At 46.3% G+C, this 17,147-nt stretch overlaps 1 protein-coding gene across 3 annotated transcripts in view; it reads left to right on the plus strand.

The window, feature by feature from the left end:
- ZFAND3 (zinc finger AN1-type containing 3) overlaps nucleotides 1-8,750 on the plus strand; it is a 348,505-nt gene extending 339,755 nt beyond the window's left edge. For all 3 annotated transcript variants that reach the window (XM_074236842.1, XM_074236840.1, XM_074236841.1), the window contains one exon: nucleotides 8,362-8,750. In XM_074236842.1, coding sequence (XP_074092943.1) covers nucleotides 8,362-8,516 — 155 coding nt within the window. In that variant the 3' untranslated portion in view covers nucleotides 8,517-8,750. The remainder of the gene's footprint in view (nucleotides 1-8,361) is intronic.
- Nucleotides 8,751-17,147: the final 8,397 nt, after the last annotated feature.

Consider the following 17,147-nt stretch of genomic DNA (forward strand, 5'->3'; position numbering starts at 1 on the left):
GAACTTTTTGTCAATTCAGAATTCAAATACTCAGGGAAGGATAAAAATTTTTTCAAGCAAGGTGGATCAAGTGAATACCAGAGCATCTGGGACTGAACCTTGCCCTGGAACAAAGGTCTATAGTTTTATAAAAAGGGCTACTTTTGAGAAGCCTCCAAATTGAGTGTCTTCAAAGAAGCAAGTGTGTATTTAAGTCCAAAAATGGCAGGAGCTGTGAAGTTCTAGCAACAAACAGAATATTTGCAAAACTGAAACTGAATTAAAAATGTCAAGAGCTCAGGGTTATTTTGGCATAACTTCCATTTACCTCTCCCCAAGGGCTTTTTTTTTTAAGGTTTTTGCAAGGCAACAGGGTTATTAAGTTGGCTTGCCCAAGGCCATCCAGCTAGGTAATTGTTAAGTGTCTGAGTCCAGATTTGAACTCAGGTACTCCTGACTCCAGAGCAGGTGCTCTATCCACTGCACCACCTAGCTGCCCCCTCCCCAAGGAATTTCAAGGAAGTTCTAGGTCCTAACTCTAGTATTAGGTGACAGAGTTTGAAGAGGAAGGGTCAGTAAGCATTTTGTATTGAATTGCTGGACTTCAAAAGGACCCTGTCTTAAATGAGAGCCAGCTGCCTATGACAGGCCTGTGACCAACCTGTGGCACAGGGCATCTTCCTAGTCAGGGTTTCAGCATCTACCATAGGACATCTGGACACTTGACTGCAACTATAGAATCATCCAATATAAACTGACAAAGCTCAGAGATTGTAGAGATTTATCTGGACAAAATCTCATTATAGAGGCGGAAATTGAGGCAAAATAAAAAACAAACAACTTTGTTATACCTTGTATCAGAGCAGGGACTTTTTGGACCTTTTAACTCCAAGTCTAGGTTGAAGAGGGGGATGACTGTTGCAGGGAGCTCTAATGTCAGCACACTCTCAGTTCAGCTGTGATCCTGGGACTAAATGAGGTGCTGGAAAGCCATTGAACAGTTAACCAAAGGAGGTAGACTTTTTTTTCAAGGCTATATATACTACAAGGATAGAGGGATATTTAGTTTCTCTGGACATTCCCTAACCCCCATCTCCAGATGGAAATCTTGTCTAGACATCAGGGCAGAATATGGAAGGGACAAGGAGTCATAACAGTCTTCAGAGTCTTATCAACCTCAACTGTTTATGCCCTTTGTGTCAGGGAAATAGGACATTCAGGTTCTGGGACCAAGTTGTTTTCTTTTAAGGAAAATTTAATCCCTGTTTGGAAAGGAAGGAAGGATGGATGTAATCCATGTTTTGAGGATGTTAGTTCTTTCACAATGATTGTGTCTGTAGGGATGGAGATGTGTGGGAAAGAATAGGGTAAGAGTATTGTCTTCTATGTCTTTGGAAAAAGACATCCTCACTGAGCTTTAACTTCAGCAACTTTTCCCGAACATCTGAGGGACTCCTATCTCCTTAGAAGTTTTGTTTCCTTCTCATTCCTTTTTTCTCTTTTCTACTCTTTAACTCTTGCTAGCCATCTAAAATTAGTCTTTGGTAGAAGATGATAGGAAGAGGGGAAGGAGAAGAACATGAGGGTGTTGCCTTGCCAGTTTCCTTTATTTTATACCTATTCTAAGACTTTTCCTGCCCTCGTGACAAGTTTCATAGCCCACACCAAGTAGTGAAGCATATACCTTCTTTCCTTTTGTACTTTTTTTGTGACCACAAAATCACAGAGTAGTACAGGTTTTTCAGACTAGTGAAGCAAGAAATATTGTTATAGTTTTTGTAGCACTGACATTGAGGTGCTGGGTGTTGTGTCATCTTGCATTAATGATGGCATTTGTGAGAATTGCTTCCAAATGTGTGCCAGCACAGAGGCGAGTATAGGTCATGGGAACTGGAGATGTTCCTATGGAAAGGGGCTGACTGAATTTTAAGCATTTCAAACATTTACCTTAAAAACTATTGGTCGGGGCAGCTAGGTGGTGTAGTGGATAAAGCACCAGCCTTGGAGTCAGGAGTACCTGGGTTCAAATCCAGGCTCAGACACTTAATAATTACCTAGCTGTGTGGCCTTGGGCAAGCCACTTAACCCCATTTGTCTTGCAAAAAAAAAAAACTCTAAAAAAAACTGTTGGTCAGAGAAAGGACAATGATCAATGTTGGAAGGGATGTGAGAAATCTGGGACACTAACTAATACATTGTTGGTGGAGCTGTGAACTCATCCTTTCTGGAGAGCAATTTGGAATTACATCCAAAGGGGAACAAAAATGTGCATACCCTTTGATCCAGCAATACCACTACTGGGTCTATACTCTGAAGAGATCATCAATAAGGGTAAAAGCTTCACTTGTACAAAAATATCCGTAGCAGTTTTGTTTGTGGTGGCAAAGAATTGCAAATTAAGTGAATGTCCTTCAATCAGGTAATGGCTTAATAAAATGGTATATGTATATAATGGAACACTATTGTTCTATTAGAAACCAGGAGGGATGGGAATTCAGGGAAGCCTGGAAGGATTTGCATGAACTGATGCTGAGTGAGATGAGCAGAACCAACATTATATACTCTTAACAGCAACAATGGGGGTGATGATCAACCTTGATAGACTTGCTCATTCCATCAGTGCAACAACCAGGGACAATTTTGGGGCTTTCTGCAATGGAAAATATAACCTGTATCCAGAGAAAGAATTATGGAGTTTGAACAAAGATCAAAGACTATTACCTTCAATTTAGGGGGGAAAAAAGCCCATTATTTTATTATGTAATTTTGCTATCTCTTATACTTTATATTTCTTCCTTAAGGATATGATTTCTCTCTCATCACATTCAATTTAAATTAATGTATACCATGGAAACAATGTAAAGACTATCCAACTGCCTTCTGTGGGGGGTGGGGATGGGGGATGGAAGTAAGAATGGGGGAAAATTGTAAAACTCAAAATAAATAAAAAATCTTTCTTTAAAAAACAAAAAACTACAGGTCAGGTTAGATGTGTTCATACCAAATAAATATTTTTAGAATTGCTTTGTGTTAAACAGTTATTAGTCCTGGAAAAATGATTCACAGTGAAATTCTTTTACACTTATAATTTTAGAGTATGTTGAAGTATTCCCAGTTACTGTTTTCATGCTTCTCCATAGTCTTCAGAATCTAAGTGGGGGAGGGTTCATTTAAACTAATGAATCACCGTCTTTGGGCAGGATTGATTACACTATGCTTGAGATTTTTGCCCTCCATATCCATATGCCTTTTTTCTTCTCTCCTTCAGAAGTGCTTCAATATAGTTCAGTTTAGGAATTTCTGCCCTCCCCTTCCTCATATAAGAGTATAGTGATTTGAACAAAACATTAATTAATGGATTCTTTTTTATACCTCCTTAAATCAGTTTGATGTATCTCTTGAATCCAAGATTCTAAGCCTTATGTGACAGACACAAACTCAGTCCCAGCCCAGTTATATCAGAATCCATACTAAGTGGAGCATCCTTTTGCAAATCAGATTCCAGAACTGGCCAGTCCTTGGAAGGGGGATAACAGAGGAACAATTTTGAAATTCCTCATATTTGTAGCAGTAACTCACAACTTGTTTGCCCATTTGTTCCCTGCTCAGCCTCACTGGTCTACTTCTTGCCCTTGGGCTAAAGGACGTTTAATATTGGTCCCTAAAATACGTGCACAAGTTCTGCATTGGGTTCTATATCCTATCTTTTAGCTACATTTGAGCATTTCACTTTTAAGCCAAAACTCAAAAGCATTTTTAAAATAGCAACAAATGTTCTCCAGATATCTTCTTTTCATGCAAAATAGATAATAGGTGCTGCACAATCTAAACATGATGTTTCTTTTTTCTGTACTCTCTGGATCAAGATCACTTTCATCTTTTTTGTCCAGAAAATGTTCTTGAGTATGTTGAATATTGCTGCCAGTATTGACCAGTGAGTAGAAATCAGGACAGCAGGACAGTCTTGGTAAGAACAAATATGTGAAGTTAGCCCTCATTCAGATGGGAAACCATGGGTTTTCTGATCCTATATTTTCAAACTCTCTTAAGTCCTGGTCATTCTTCCTTTGCCATTTTACTTAATAGTTATTCCTAATAGCTATCATCACCACATTCCCCCCTCCCCCCGAAGGTCATGATGGATGTAAGAGAAAGAGCACCAGATATTACCATCTCTGAATTTTAGAATGGTTTTTATCATTTAAGATTTGCTGCCCTTCCATCAACTTGAACTTTTTTTTTTAATGAACATCTTTGTAAGCCGGTGTTGTTAGGAGGAAAAACACTAGATTGGGATTTGGGAAACTTAAATTCTACTCCTTGATTTGCTAATAGCAAGATCTGTGATCTTAGACAAATCTCTCCCTTCCTTAGGCTTCATTTTTCTCATCCATATAATCAAGTGGATTCTGATCCTTCTATGGTCTCTTCTAGCCTTATAAATCTGAGTCTACTGTAAGTGAAAATTAACTTAAATTTATTTTTGTTTTGAGAAAATTTTTCATATTCTTGAACATTCTCCCCCCCTGCCAAAAAAAAAAAAACCAACGCAATCCACCATAAATTTAAAAATAGGCCATGAAATGAACCAATTCTAGTATTGCTTGGAGTTTTCTTCCTTCATTTGTCTGTCTGTGAGAACTAGGATCTGTCTCGACTGCTTCCAGTAATCAGTGATATCAGAGGGAATTGTAAGCTGCCTAGCAAGAGTTCAAAACAGCAGAAAATTTTTACCCTTTCTTTGGATTTTTCGAGTGTTTTTATTATTTAAGTTGATGACATTCTGCCCATTTGAACTCAATTTTCTTTGTCACCTTGGCCTCCAAAATCTTAAGAATATGAGGAGAATGGGGCAGCTAGGTGGTGCAGTGGATAAAACACCGGCCCTGGAGTCAGGAGTACCTGGGTTCAAATCCAGTCTCAGACACTTAATAATTACCTAGCTGTGTGGCCTTGGGCCACTTAACACAATTTGCCTTGCAAAAACCTAAAAAAAAAATGAAGAGAATTAAATGTTCATGATACTTTTCATAGTTTTGCAATCAGATCTTTGAGTAACTGAAAGAAGATAATCCTCCTCCCTCCCACCAAAAAGGTGGTCTAGGACAGGCCCTGTTGTAGTTATCTAATGTGGAAATGTCTTTAACCTATTATGCACACTCAGCATTACATACTTTGTCCAGGATGTAACTTCCTTTCAATGAATGATCCTGACAGAAGAAGGAATCAAACTTAATTTATACCATCTAATAACCTTAGTGCATTGACTTAGAAAGTTAACCTAAAACTTCTCCAGACTTTTCCCTAGTGTATGGCAATACCATTTATTTTAATTGTCATCAATTCAGCTTCCATAACCTAATTTGTTTTGTTTTTTTTACTCTTACAAAATGTGAAAGAGGAGATGTGCTTTGGTAGAAGCATGGTCCTTGGCCACAGAGGATTCTGGGCTTGTCACAATCTAGAGACTGCTGTCACTGGTAAAGAAGGGAGGAGTGCACAGTGGCTTGGTGTTCTGGTCATTGCTTTGATAAGAGGAATGACAGCTCCTTATGAAGGAAGTCAGCTTTATTTCCTCTTGGCCTTAACATCTGTCTTTGCATTGTGGGAAGCCACCAGCCAGCTTTGAGATTGGTAGGAAAAGAGAGTGAACCCAGGGAGGAAAAGGGATCAAGGACTTGGTTGAGGGAGAAAAAGACCTTGCACCCTTTCTCTCCCTTTGGCTAATAAGGTATTAAACCCAGCCAGGAGCCAAACTTAATTCCCATTGTAATCTATTTCTGCTGTTCTTATTAACCTTGCACAATTCATCAAAGAAGAGAAAGGACTTTGGGACATTTTTTCCCCAATTCTTCAAATCCTTGAAGCACAAGAAAATATCCCATCAGCTAAGTGGCAAAAATAGTAAATGTCAACATTCTCCCCACCCTTCCCCTGCCTACCAGTCCCCTGAACCCCTGGGCAGGCTGTCAAAGATATGCAGTAAAGATGATTTTGCTTGTGCATATTGAGGCTGATGGGCTTCCACCATGGAATCCTTTAGGACAAAGACAACTGGTATCCAATATCTTCAAAGTAATGAACTTATCAGTAAATACACTGCATAAACTCATTAATCTTCACTTTGCTTTGAGACCAAGTGGGAACTTCTGTTTTCAAGAGACAAAAATTTCATCTTTCTTTTCCCTAAAACCAGTCCTATTTAGAGTCAGGCATATCATCTTCCTCTCCTAAAACACCCATGTTAATAATGGTTTATGGTAGCACTGATGTCAGGTTTGACAAACTTAAGAGAGATGATTCAGGCAGGACAGATAAAAGATCAGTCCCAAGTTTTGGGGGATAGTCTTCATGCCATTTAACATTTTATTCCCTGACAGTAGATGAAGTTTGTATGTTAACATTCATTTGACAACAGTCCCCAACCTCACAAAGCTTATAATTTAATGAAGGTAAAATGGACACAGGATAATGATAGTAATGAATGTTAGAATACAATAAATGCATAGGAAGAAGAAAGAATACTCAGTTGGAGGGGGAGGTGGTTTTCTAATAGGCAGATTGTAGAAAACTACAGAATTGATTATATTAGGAAGAATGTGAAGAGAAGCAGGATCCTGCATTTTGGGAGGTGGTAGGGTAGGAAGAAAGGAGATAGTGTTTAGGACCAGAGGAGATACAGTTATCCTTTGTGGCCATAGTCTAGGATATATGAACTAGAAGAAAGTTATTGAAGTAGGGAGGAGTGCTGTAACTAGCAGACTGATGAGTTTAGACTTTATTGGATAATAAAGGAAAGTTTCTGAAGGATTTTGATTAGGGACTTAATGAGATCAGGAGACTGTGAAGATGGCTGGTTAGTCTAATCATATTGTTTGATTTTGCCTCTTTCCTCCCTACTTTTCACCCATAACTGAGAAAATTCCCTCTACAACCTAGCCAATGTATGGTCACCTCTCTCTGCCTGAAGACTACCTGGGGTATACCATTCTACCTTTGGGTAGTTCTGATTTTTGGAAAAGTTTTGTTTGTTTTTTGCTTTTCTGACATCCAACTTACATATTTTTTTTCCAACTGTATTCCCTCTTTTCCTTGACCCAAATACATTCTCAAAATCTGTCATTAGAAACAGTGTCATATAAATAAGCCATAAAGCATTTATTAAGTGCCTAGGGTGTGTCAGGCACTTTGCAGAGCACTGGAGATGAAAATTCAAGCCAGCAAAGCCACAGGTGACTCCAGGAGCTTACAGTCTAATGAGGAAGAACACCCCCCCCCCCCAAAGGAAAGCAAGGAGGGAAGTGGGGGCAGACTGTGGAGGGGCAAAGCACATTCTAGAAATGTAAACAGCTTTAAAATCATTTCCTCATGTTGTCAAAGACAATACCTCAGTTGGTAACCCTGCCAACTTGGAGTGAGAGGTAGGCATGGAATCCAGGGAAGGACAAACTCCTTTCCAAAAACCTCTCCAGCCGAGGCTTCCTGAGGACCGCAGCCTAGTGGAACAGATCTTTTATTTTATTTTGTCTCCTGTCTGGTCTTCAATATGGGTGGATTCTTTAATGTGTGAGGTACTCGGCCCTTCTCTGGAAGGTAGCTTTTCTTTCACAATCTTTTTCAGGTGACTCCTCTTCCAAAAATCACACCATACCTTTTGATGTGCTAGACCCACTGACCCCTCTCCCTGTCCTTTTCTCTGTAGGGCATCACCCCTGTAGGAATAATGAGGGAGTCTGTTTTGGCTGGAGTCCCAAGGAAGCATGCCTACTTTCTCTTGCAAGTTGGCATTTGAGGATTGTGTGTTGCTGGAATGGGTTAAAGCTTCCTTAACCCCTTGGGATTGGTTCTGCCCCTCTGTATTTTCTCTAGCATTTCAAAATAATCCTTTTTCTTATGAAGTGATTCTTACTCAGTGGTAGTTTTATCACTCCCAACATCCCTTAAGCCCTTGCTATGTGGGAGGCAAAATGTAATTTGAGTAATTATATATATATATATATATATATATATATATATATATATATATATATATATATATATTTCTCTCTCTCTCTCTCTCTCTCTCTCTCTCTCTCTCTCTCTCTCTCTCTCTCTCTCTCTCTCTCTCCCCCCCCCCTCACTCCCTCCCTCCCACTTCCTAGAGATGGTGTGTCCTGCAGTAGGCAGTCTATCTTGTGATAGATGTTACACAGCCTCCCTGTGTCAGAGAAAGTGCTGAGCCAGCCCCTAAGGGCACCTCATAAAGGGAGGGCGGCTTCCTGAAATCAAATACTTTGAGAAAGTCGGTCTACATCACATGGCGGCGGTAGTTCTCAGGACCAGGGCTGGGTCTCCAGGCTGAAGGAATCATTAACAGTGTGTCTCCAACTTTCCCCCCTGCAGGTTATGTGTTTTGTATGTTACACCGCCTCCCTGAGCAGCACGACTGTACATTTGACCACATGGGCCGCGGCCGCGAGGAAGCCATCCTGAAAATGGTGAAACTGGACCGGAAAGTGGGGAGATCCTGCCAGCGCATTGGGGAAGGCTGCTCCTGAGTGCAGAGCTCAGCAGCCAAACCCTGTTCTTAGTTCACTAATGTTAGCCTTATTTAGGACAGAGTCAGCCAGACACCTTGTACTGGGCACGTTTCAGACTACAGCCAATCCGTTTCCTTTCTTTAGCCAGCCGTCCTGGTACTGTAGTTTAGGGGTTGATGGTGGTTGAATTGATTTCTGGCTGGTTACGAAGGTGCCTGCTAGCCATTGTATAAAATTAAAACATGAAGAATATTTTTTTTTGAGCATGGCTAGTGGATTTAAAACAAAACAAGCAGATGTCATTGCTGGAGTCAAAACTTATAAAAAGCCTTAAGCTGAAAATGGTCCAGACGGAGACTTTTAAGTAAATAGAGGAGTAGAAGCTGGTATTTAAAACAGTTCCTGAGACGCACATGGCCTTGCCAGAAACTCTGTGTTTAATGTACAGCCTTTTCACCTCTTCACTTATCCTTAATCCTAGCCCCAGAAGCCAGAGCTCCTGATCGGCCCCTGGTACCTGGGCTGCTCATGGCTGCCAAGGTGGGCCTGGGGCTGGAGGCCAGAGGGGCACCCAGGGGAACTCCTAGGAAACTGGAGAGGTGGGGGCAGAGGGAGGAGGGTGAACACATACCAGAATGACCATGGAAAATCTTTCTTATCACTTGGAGAAGAAATAAGAGAGAGCCTTGCTTTGAACATTAGCTCCACCCCAGACTGGTCTACAAACTATACTTTTCTACCTAGGATCTATAGACTCTGTATTGGTCGTGTGCAACCTGACTGGGTCAGGACTGACCAGGGAACCTGAACTGACTTTATTTGCCATTTGCTGGGTGCAAGTATCTGATAATTGATTCACAAAGGCTAAATCACAGCGGAGCAGCCACGGGGAGGGCTAGGTCTGCAGGCAGCTCTCTGTAGCCAGATTTCACTGTTGGTAGGAAGGGGAAGGGGAGGTGGCGGGGACATGTCAGTGACACTATTGGGGAACAGCTAAGGAGCAGCAGCTGCCATCAGGGATTGTCTCCTCACCTTTAAAGTGTTGCCAGGAGAGGCGTGTGGGCTCATTGCCTATTTCTGTGCAGCCTCAGAGTAAAAGGAAAAATCTGTCAAGTACAGTAGGAGAATGAGACATGTATTACTAGAGTCAGGAAAAGGTGGAGTGGGCCAGGGGCTGACTGAGCACCCTCCCTGAGCCTCAGTGGCAGAGGGGTCCCCACACATCCCCCCTCACCTGGGCATAGGGGAGTTCTACTGCTGCAGGCCAAGCTGGGGTGGGGTGGGGGAATCACACTGGATGGGCAGGAAGGAAAGCAAAGGAGAGAGATTGGACTTATTTTCCCTGGGTTGCAAGAGAATTATCAACCAGGTACTGTAGCAAAAATGGGAAGTGAAGGGATGGGAAGAGGCCTGGGTGGAGGGAAAGATTAGGTCCACCTGCACCTTGAAACATTGGGCAAGGTTAATATGATACAACTTTAGAGGTTTCAGTCCCATAGACAAAAAGAGGGTCCCCTAAGAGGCCACTTGTTGGTCTCCCTTCACTTAGGCTACTAAGTTTACCCCAGCTACTTAAGTTTTAAAAAGGAGAGAAGCCAATGACATGTTGCATTCAACTTACAGTGAGTCATGACCTGGGAATTGGAAATATTTCTTAATTTAAAATGTGTGGGAAAATAGGAAATAATGTTCTTTTCCTTCTTCCTTTGCCTCCCCCTAAAAAAAGAAAGTCCACTATAAAAATCTTCAGCCTTAATATTTTTCATAATAATGGTCTTGGTTCCTCAGTGGAGGGAGGGAGGGAGGAGGAGACTTAATTGATTTGGTCCCACACCTGCCATTATTCTAAAAGCCTCAGCGCATGCTAGCTGTCCACTAAGTTGTCCACAGCAGCAAACCTATGAGTCTTGCTCTGGGAATACTTGGATACCCTTGCCTCCCAAGATCTCCTCCTGTGCCCACTTGGTTATTCTTGGGCACTACTAGTTTAGAGGTGGCACAGGGGAGAAGCTATCTTGGCAAGTAGGCCCGGGTGCATTATGGATGGTGTTCACTCTGTTTAGACAGTCACGGTTGGGGCCCAGGGAGGGAAGTAGGTCTTGTTCCTCCAAAGTATTTGTTCTGTGAAGTTTGTGAAATGTAAGGAAAGCTTAAATTCTTGTAACTTTAAAAGGAAACAAAATCTTATTTAACCCTTTTGTGTTCTAGATTTACTTACCACACGTAGCCTAGAACTCCGTTTTAGTTAACATTGTGAAAATATTAAAAGAATCTTGTAACTTTATTCCTTTTTTTCCTCCTTCTGAAAAAAAATTATACCCATTAAACCAATCAGATTAAAGTTTGAATTCCTCTCTATTTCACCAGTTCTCTGGATGGTTCCTAGGTCTGCTAGGGGCCATCTGGGGAATTACAAAGCACAGAACCCATAACAAGGCGAAGGCTTTTTGTTCTGGCAAACTTCTTGTCCCTGGTTACCAATTGCAAAATCTCCTTTGTAGGTGTGTCTGGTCCTCAGTTTTCTGTAGGGTGATCTGGTCCTAGTAAATTGAATTTTAGTGGTGACTTAATGCCAGTTAATAATAGTTCTTACATGTTGTCCCTGCCACCTTGAAACTCCTTCATTGCTCAGAGCCACCCAGCTTCACACACTTCCTAGCAGCCAGATGTCCCAGCAGCGCAGGCTCTGGGAGGTTGGTGGTGGTAGTGATGGTAGTGGATGTAGCCTGGGGTCCATCTCCATCCAAGTTAGGTTCCCAAGTTGTTTGACCCAAGGAGAACCCATCTTCTCTACACTTAGTTGGCATTGGAATCAAACCTGAAAATTTGAAAACATGGAGACCTTTTGAAATTATTTTCACTTGTGAATAATGAGATAGGCCTCATTTCCCACCAGATCTCCTAGGCTAGGTAGCAATTGCCGGCTATCCCTGCAGTGTGGGATCTGGGCCAGAAGACGGTAGAAAATACCCAGTTTTCTTAGATCAGTCCTTCTAAGTTCTTTGAACTGTGAACTCTCCATGCCCCATCCCATCGAGGGGAGAACCTTATCTCCTTAGCAATTATGAAAACATGAGTAATCTCAGGATGTGAGGTGGCAATGGGCCCATAGGAGGGTCCGGGACAGATCTCTGGATGCCACTGCTTTTGAATTCAGATCCAGGAGAATGTCCTTCACCATCCAGTCTTGCTCAAAAGCCCCAAGTCCATGCTTTGCATCATAGACTGGCGAGATCCTCCCATAACTTTTGGCCCCGTTGATTGCCCAGCCCAAAGCACTCAGCTTGGGTTTATTTTTATTTGGGGCTCTTGTTGTTCTGGGCTTCAGGTAGAGGAAGCAGCAGACTTCTCCATGGTGGTGAAGGCATTATCTGCCTGGGGCGGGGGTAGGGGTGGAGGGGAACAGTGGCCATTTTTTCCTATCATCCTTCCTCACGCAACAGATCTCAGGATTGTGACCTGCCTCTGAGCCAAAACCAGCTTTGGGTAATGACAGAGGCAAGTCATACCCTATGCAACCCATGCCCACCCAAGTCCTGACTCCACTCTCTGCCCTACAGCTGCCCCGTTGACCAGCTTGTCTGTGACAGTATCTCCTAATAGAAGAATTCGGCCTGTGGTTCCCTGCTCTACCCTGGGCTGAGCAACAGGTTTCTAAGAACAGTTTAACTTAATAACTCAAAACTAGTCATGGCAGAGGCATGTATGTGAACCTGTGGCAGCACAATCAGACTGCTTGATGGGGAGTAGGAATCCACCCATGGGCCCCTTGATCATCATCTATACTGTAAAGACCCCAGCTTTGTCCTTCCTGGGCCATTGTCTTTGGAATAGCTCCCTGTACCCTGGAATAGAGATGGTCCAGAAAGGAGCACAGTGAGAGAGAGAGGGAGAATGTTGCACAGAACTCAGGGGTCACTTGGTCAGACTCGCAAAGCCAGTTCCCAGCAGCAGATCCAGGCAGGCGGTGCTCCCAGGGCAGTGTCTGTCTCAATGCAATATTTCCATTTTAATTTCCTTAATTGCAATCAAGATTCTGGTGATCCCTGAGCCCTTGAGGCCCCAGAGAGGGTGAAGGTGAGGGCGGCGCTGCCCTTTAGTGCCCTGCACAGAACGCTTTTCAGTCGGAGGCCTGTATGCTTACCATCCTCGTGTAGCCCCGATTGGCCTCCCGGCCCCAGGGTGAAGGTCGTGGGCACTGGGCTTTGCTGCTTTGGGTAAGAAGGATCAGGGTCCCTACTTAGAACTGCGCCTACCCCCCAAAATTGAGATTTACAAAACCTTCGCCCTCTTGGAAGGGAGGCGCCATAAGAAGGGGGGTGGCCTTGCTCTTGGTTGCTCCTTGATAGACAGGCGTTGAGAGGTTGAGGCTCGCCCCTGGGCAGGGCTGGCTCCGGGTCCCTCCTGGGCTGGTCTTGGGGGCCGCGCTGCTGCAGACGGTGACGTGCGGCCTCGAGGCCCTTCCTCAAGTGCCCGTCTCTGTAAATGGGCGGTGTGAGGGGCGGGGCCGGCCCCTCCCCGCAGATGCCCGCACGGTGCCCCACGGCCCCGGCCGCCCCTCGCCTCCCGTCCCTCAGGGCCTGGGCCTCCTTCAAGGCCTCACCCGCGGGGCTCCTGCCGACACGCCTGCCCGGGTGCCAAACGCTGTCCTGCCTACCTCCGCGGCCCCCCGAGCTGCCCGGGTGCCCTCGGAGCGGCCCCGCCGCCGCCTCCCGGCCCGGTCCCTCGGCCCGGTGCGCGTCCTGCAAGCACAGGCCCGGCCGCGGCGCCCCAGCCCGGTGCGCGTCCTACAAGCACAGGCCCGGCCGCGGCGGCCTCGCCCCGCAGCACAGCCCCCCGAGCCTCCGGCCGCCCCCGCGTCCTTCCAGGCCTAGTTCAAGTGCCACCTCCACGAGGCCTCCCCCGCGCGCACACGCACGCGAACCGCAGCCGCTGGATGGACTTTATACAGACGTTTTGTATTCTCCGTGCGCGCCCCCGCGAGACTGTGAGCCCCCGGGCCAGGGCCGCGCGCTTGTCTCTGTACCCGGCCCGTGCCTTCCCGCGGGCACCGCAATAAAGCCTTGTTGAAGGAACCGCTGAGTGCGTGGTGCGTGCGTGACCGGGCTGCCCCGCCCAGCCCCCACCCGGGCCCGCTGCCCGCTCCGGGGCCGCGGGGGACCCAAGGAGGAGCCCACCCGGGAGGGGGGCGCGGGGCGGGGCGGCACGGGGGCACGGGGGCACGGGCGGGCACGGGGGCGGCACAGGCCCGGCCGCCTCGCGGGCGCGGAGAGCCGGAGAACAGCCGCGGCCCCGCGCGGACACCGACGCGGCCCGGGCCCAGTCCCGCACACGCCCCGCCCTGGGCACACGCGGGGCGGAATCACGGGGCTGCGGGGGGGAGGGGCGGCCTCGGGAGCAAAGGGGGTTCTGGACGGCCGGAGCCCCCGCAGCCCCGAAATAAAGCGGGGAGGGGGCGGGGGGCACTTTAGAGAGGCCGGGCCGGGCCTGGGGGGCGGGGAGGGGCCGCCACCTGGGGCACGCAGACGGGCACACACAGGGGCGCACACACGGGCGCACACGGGCACGCAGACGGGCACACACACAGGGGCGCACGCAGACGGGCACACACGGGCACGCAGACGGGCACACACACGGGCGCACACAGGGGCACACATGGAGAAGACACGCACACGTACAGGCACGGACGGGGCAGCCACACGCGCACAGCGCACACAGCCGCCCGCCCCGGCGTGCACAGACCCCGCACGGCCGCCCGCGCTCGGGCCGGCCCGGGGAGCCGCGCACCAGGCACTGGGCACCGGCATCACCTCCGGGTGTCGATTAAACCGTCGGCAAACCAGCGCTGGGCGGGCGGTGCCGCCTCACGAAGCGTGCCAGCCCCGGGAAGCCGCCTGTCGGCCCGGCCTCCGCCCCGCCCCCCACGCTCTCCCGCCGCATCTGCCCCGAGCCCCGGTCCGGGGGCTGCAGAGGGTTTGGGGGTGTGCCGGGAGCTGGGACCCCCGGAGCACCCCCCGCCCGCCGGAGCCCGAGCGGCTGACGTCGCCGAGCCTCGGCCCGGCCTCGGTGCTGGACTTGGCCCGTCCTATCAATAGCTGCCCACGAAGCATGTAGAACAGCCTGGGCAAGGGGTGCCGTCTCGACTCTAAAGAAACTGAGGCAGAGAGGCATTGACTGGCTGGCCCGGGCTCACACAACTCATAAAAGCCCAAGCCCGGATTGGAGCTCGTGTCTCCTGAACCCTCCGCCTAGCCCCCCCCCCCCCCCATTCCCGGCCGGCGTGAGCTGAAGGAAAAGGTGACCCTCTCAAGGCTAAGGGGAGCCTGGGGGAGCAGCCACAGATCCAGAGTCCAGCGAGGCGGCCTCGGATCGGAGTCCTTTCCCTTAATTTTGCAGAAAAGAATTGAGATTGAGCGTAAACTGCTCAAAATCACCCCAATAGTAAATGTCGGAGCCAGGACGCAATCCCCCAACTTTCTGACTCCCAATGCAGCCATAAGAACGGTACAATACGCTGCCCCAGCACCTGGCCCTCCCGAAGCCCCCCTTGCCGCCGTCAGGCCCTTCCTCAGGGTTGTGGGCTCCGGCACAAGGGTCAGGTCGTAGGGGCCATCTCTGAGCTTACAGGGACTCCATTTCTCCAAGTCTCAGTTTCCTCATCTGTAATTAATGCTCCTAATCAGGCTCCCAAAGCCCCAAGAACTCCAATCAATACAATGACCAGCTGGATCCCAGAGGCTAAGGGGGAAAGAGGTGATGGCTTCATTTCTAGCACGGTCATTGGGGGATTTGTTTTGCTTGCCCGTGCATATTTGGCACAAATGTCTTCTTTTTCTCTTCCAGCGGCAGGGGTTAAAGACAAGATGGAAGAAAAAGGAAGGATTAGAGTTTCCCCTCCCCTAAAAATAAGAGAACAAGAAGGAAGAGGAGAGAGGATACAAGAAAGAGTATTGATGGGAAATAGGAAGGTTTGGGGTCTAGTAATAAACCTTTGGGGTCAACCATAAGACGTAACTAATGTCAACAAAGTACTGATGCCCTGAAAAGAGAACTATGGAGCCCTAAGCCTCAGTTTTCCTATTTGTAAAATGTTCCATGTTCCCCTACTGCTTTGGGAAAGGACTTTTCTTTGTCCCAACGCCAAGTTCTAAAGATTTTCTTGAGTGTTCTATAGGAGAGAATGGCTATCTAGAGTCCCTGAGAATAAGATTAAGGGAGGGACTGAATTAAATCCCAATTTTCTAATTGCATCTGTGACCATGGGGAGGGGGGGGAGACAACAATTTCAGAGCTGGAAAAGGGAGATTTTTTTATTTTTTAGGGTTAGGTTTTTGCAAGGCAAATGGGGTTAAGTGGCTTGCCCAAGGCCACACAGCTAGGTAATTATTAAGTGTCTGAAGCCGGATTTGAACCCAGGTACTCCTGACTCCAGGGCCTGTGCTTTGTCCACTGTGCCACCTAGCCACCCTCGTTTTTTGTTTTTTGTTTTTTTAAGAAAGGTTTAGGGTGGCTAGTGTAGTGGATAAAGCACTGGTCTTGGAGTCAGGAGTACCTGGGTTCAAATCCGGCTTCAGACACTTAATAATTACCTAGCTGTGTGGCCTTGGGCAAGCCACTTAACCCCATTTGCCTTGCAAAAACCTAAAAACAAAACAAAAAAAAAAGGGAAAGAAAGACTTGCATGAAAAAAAATGAATGAAATGAGCAGAACCAAGAACACATTATACACAGTAACAGTATTATTGTTAGAATAATTGTGATCAGCCCACTCAAATCTACTAAAAGGACCCTAAGAAGGAAGATGCTATACACCTTCAGAGAAAGAACTGATAAATAGAAGTATGCATGGTATGGTTTTAAATATATTTATTAATCTGTGTCAAAAGGTGACCTTCTTTAAAGGAATGTGGGGAGGAAGGGAGGGAGACTGGAAATTAAAATGTAACAAAAATTTAAATTAAAAATAAACTGAAAAAATTAATTCTTGCTATTGTTGAATCATTATAATCACTTGGCATCTCTATAACTCTGGTAGCCCCTTCCCTGGTGCCCTATTTCTACATGTGCTGGCTGGTAGCAAGTATCTATTTATCCTTTAAAGGGGATGCAATATTTCAGATATCCATCAGATGATATTCTCCCTGAGCCCACAAGCCCAGTGGTCTCATTGTCTCACAGTATAGGATAGATTTTCTTTTTTTATTTATTTTTATTACAGATATTATTTGAGTTTTACAATTTTCCTCCTGAATCTTACTTCCCTCCCCCCCCCCACTCCCCATGGAAAGCAATCTGTCAGTCTTTACTTTGTTTCCATGTTGTACCTTGATCCACATTGGGTGTGATGAGAGAGAAATCATATCCTTAAAGAGAAGTCTAAGAGGTAACAAGATCAGACAAGAACATATCTTTTTTTTTCTAAATTAAAGGAAATAGTCCTTGAACTTTGTTCAAACTCCACAGCTCCTTATCTGGATACAGATGGTACTCTCGTTTGTAGACAGCCCCAAATTGTCCCTGATTGTTGCACTGATGGAATGAGCAAGTCCATCAAGGTTGAACATCACTCCCGTGTGGCTGTTAGGGTGTACAGTGTTTTTCTGGTTCTGCTCATCTCACTCAGCATCAGTTCATGCAAATCCCTCCAGG

The sequence above is a fragment of the Macrotis lagotis genome, chromosome 5, assembly GCF_037893015.1.
Source record: "Macrotis lagotis isolate mMagLag1 chromosome 5, bilby.v1.9.chrom.fasta, whole genome shotgun sequence".
Lineage (NCBI taxonomy): Eukaryota > Metazoa > Chordata > Mammalia > Peramelemorphia > Peramelidae > Macrotis > Macrotis lagotis.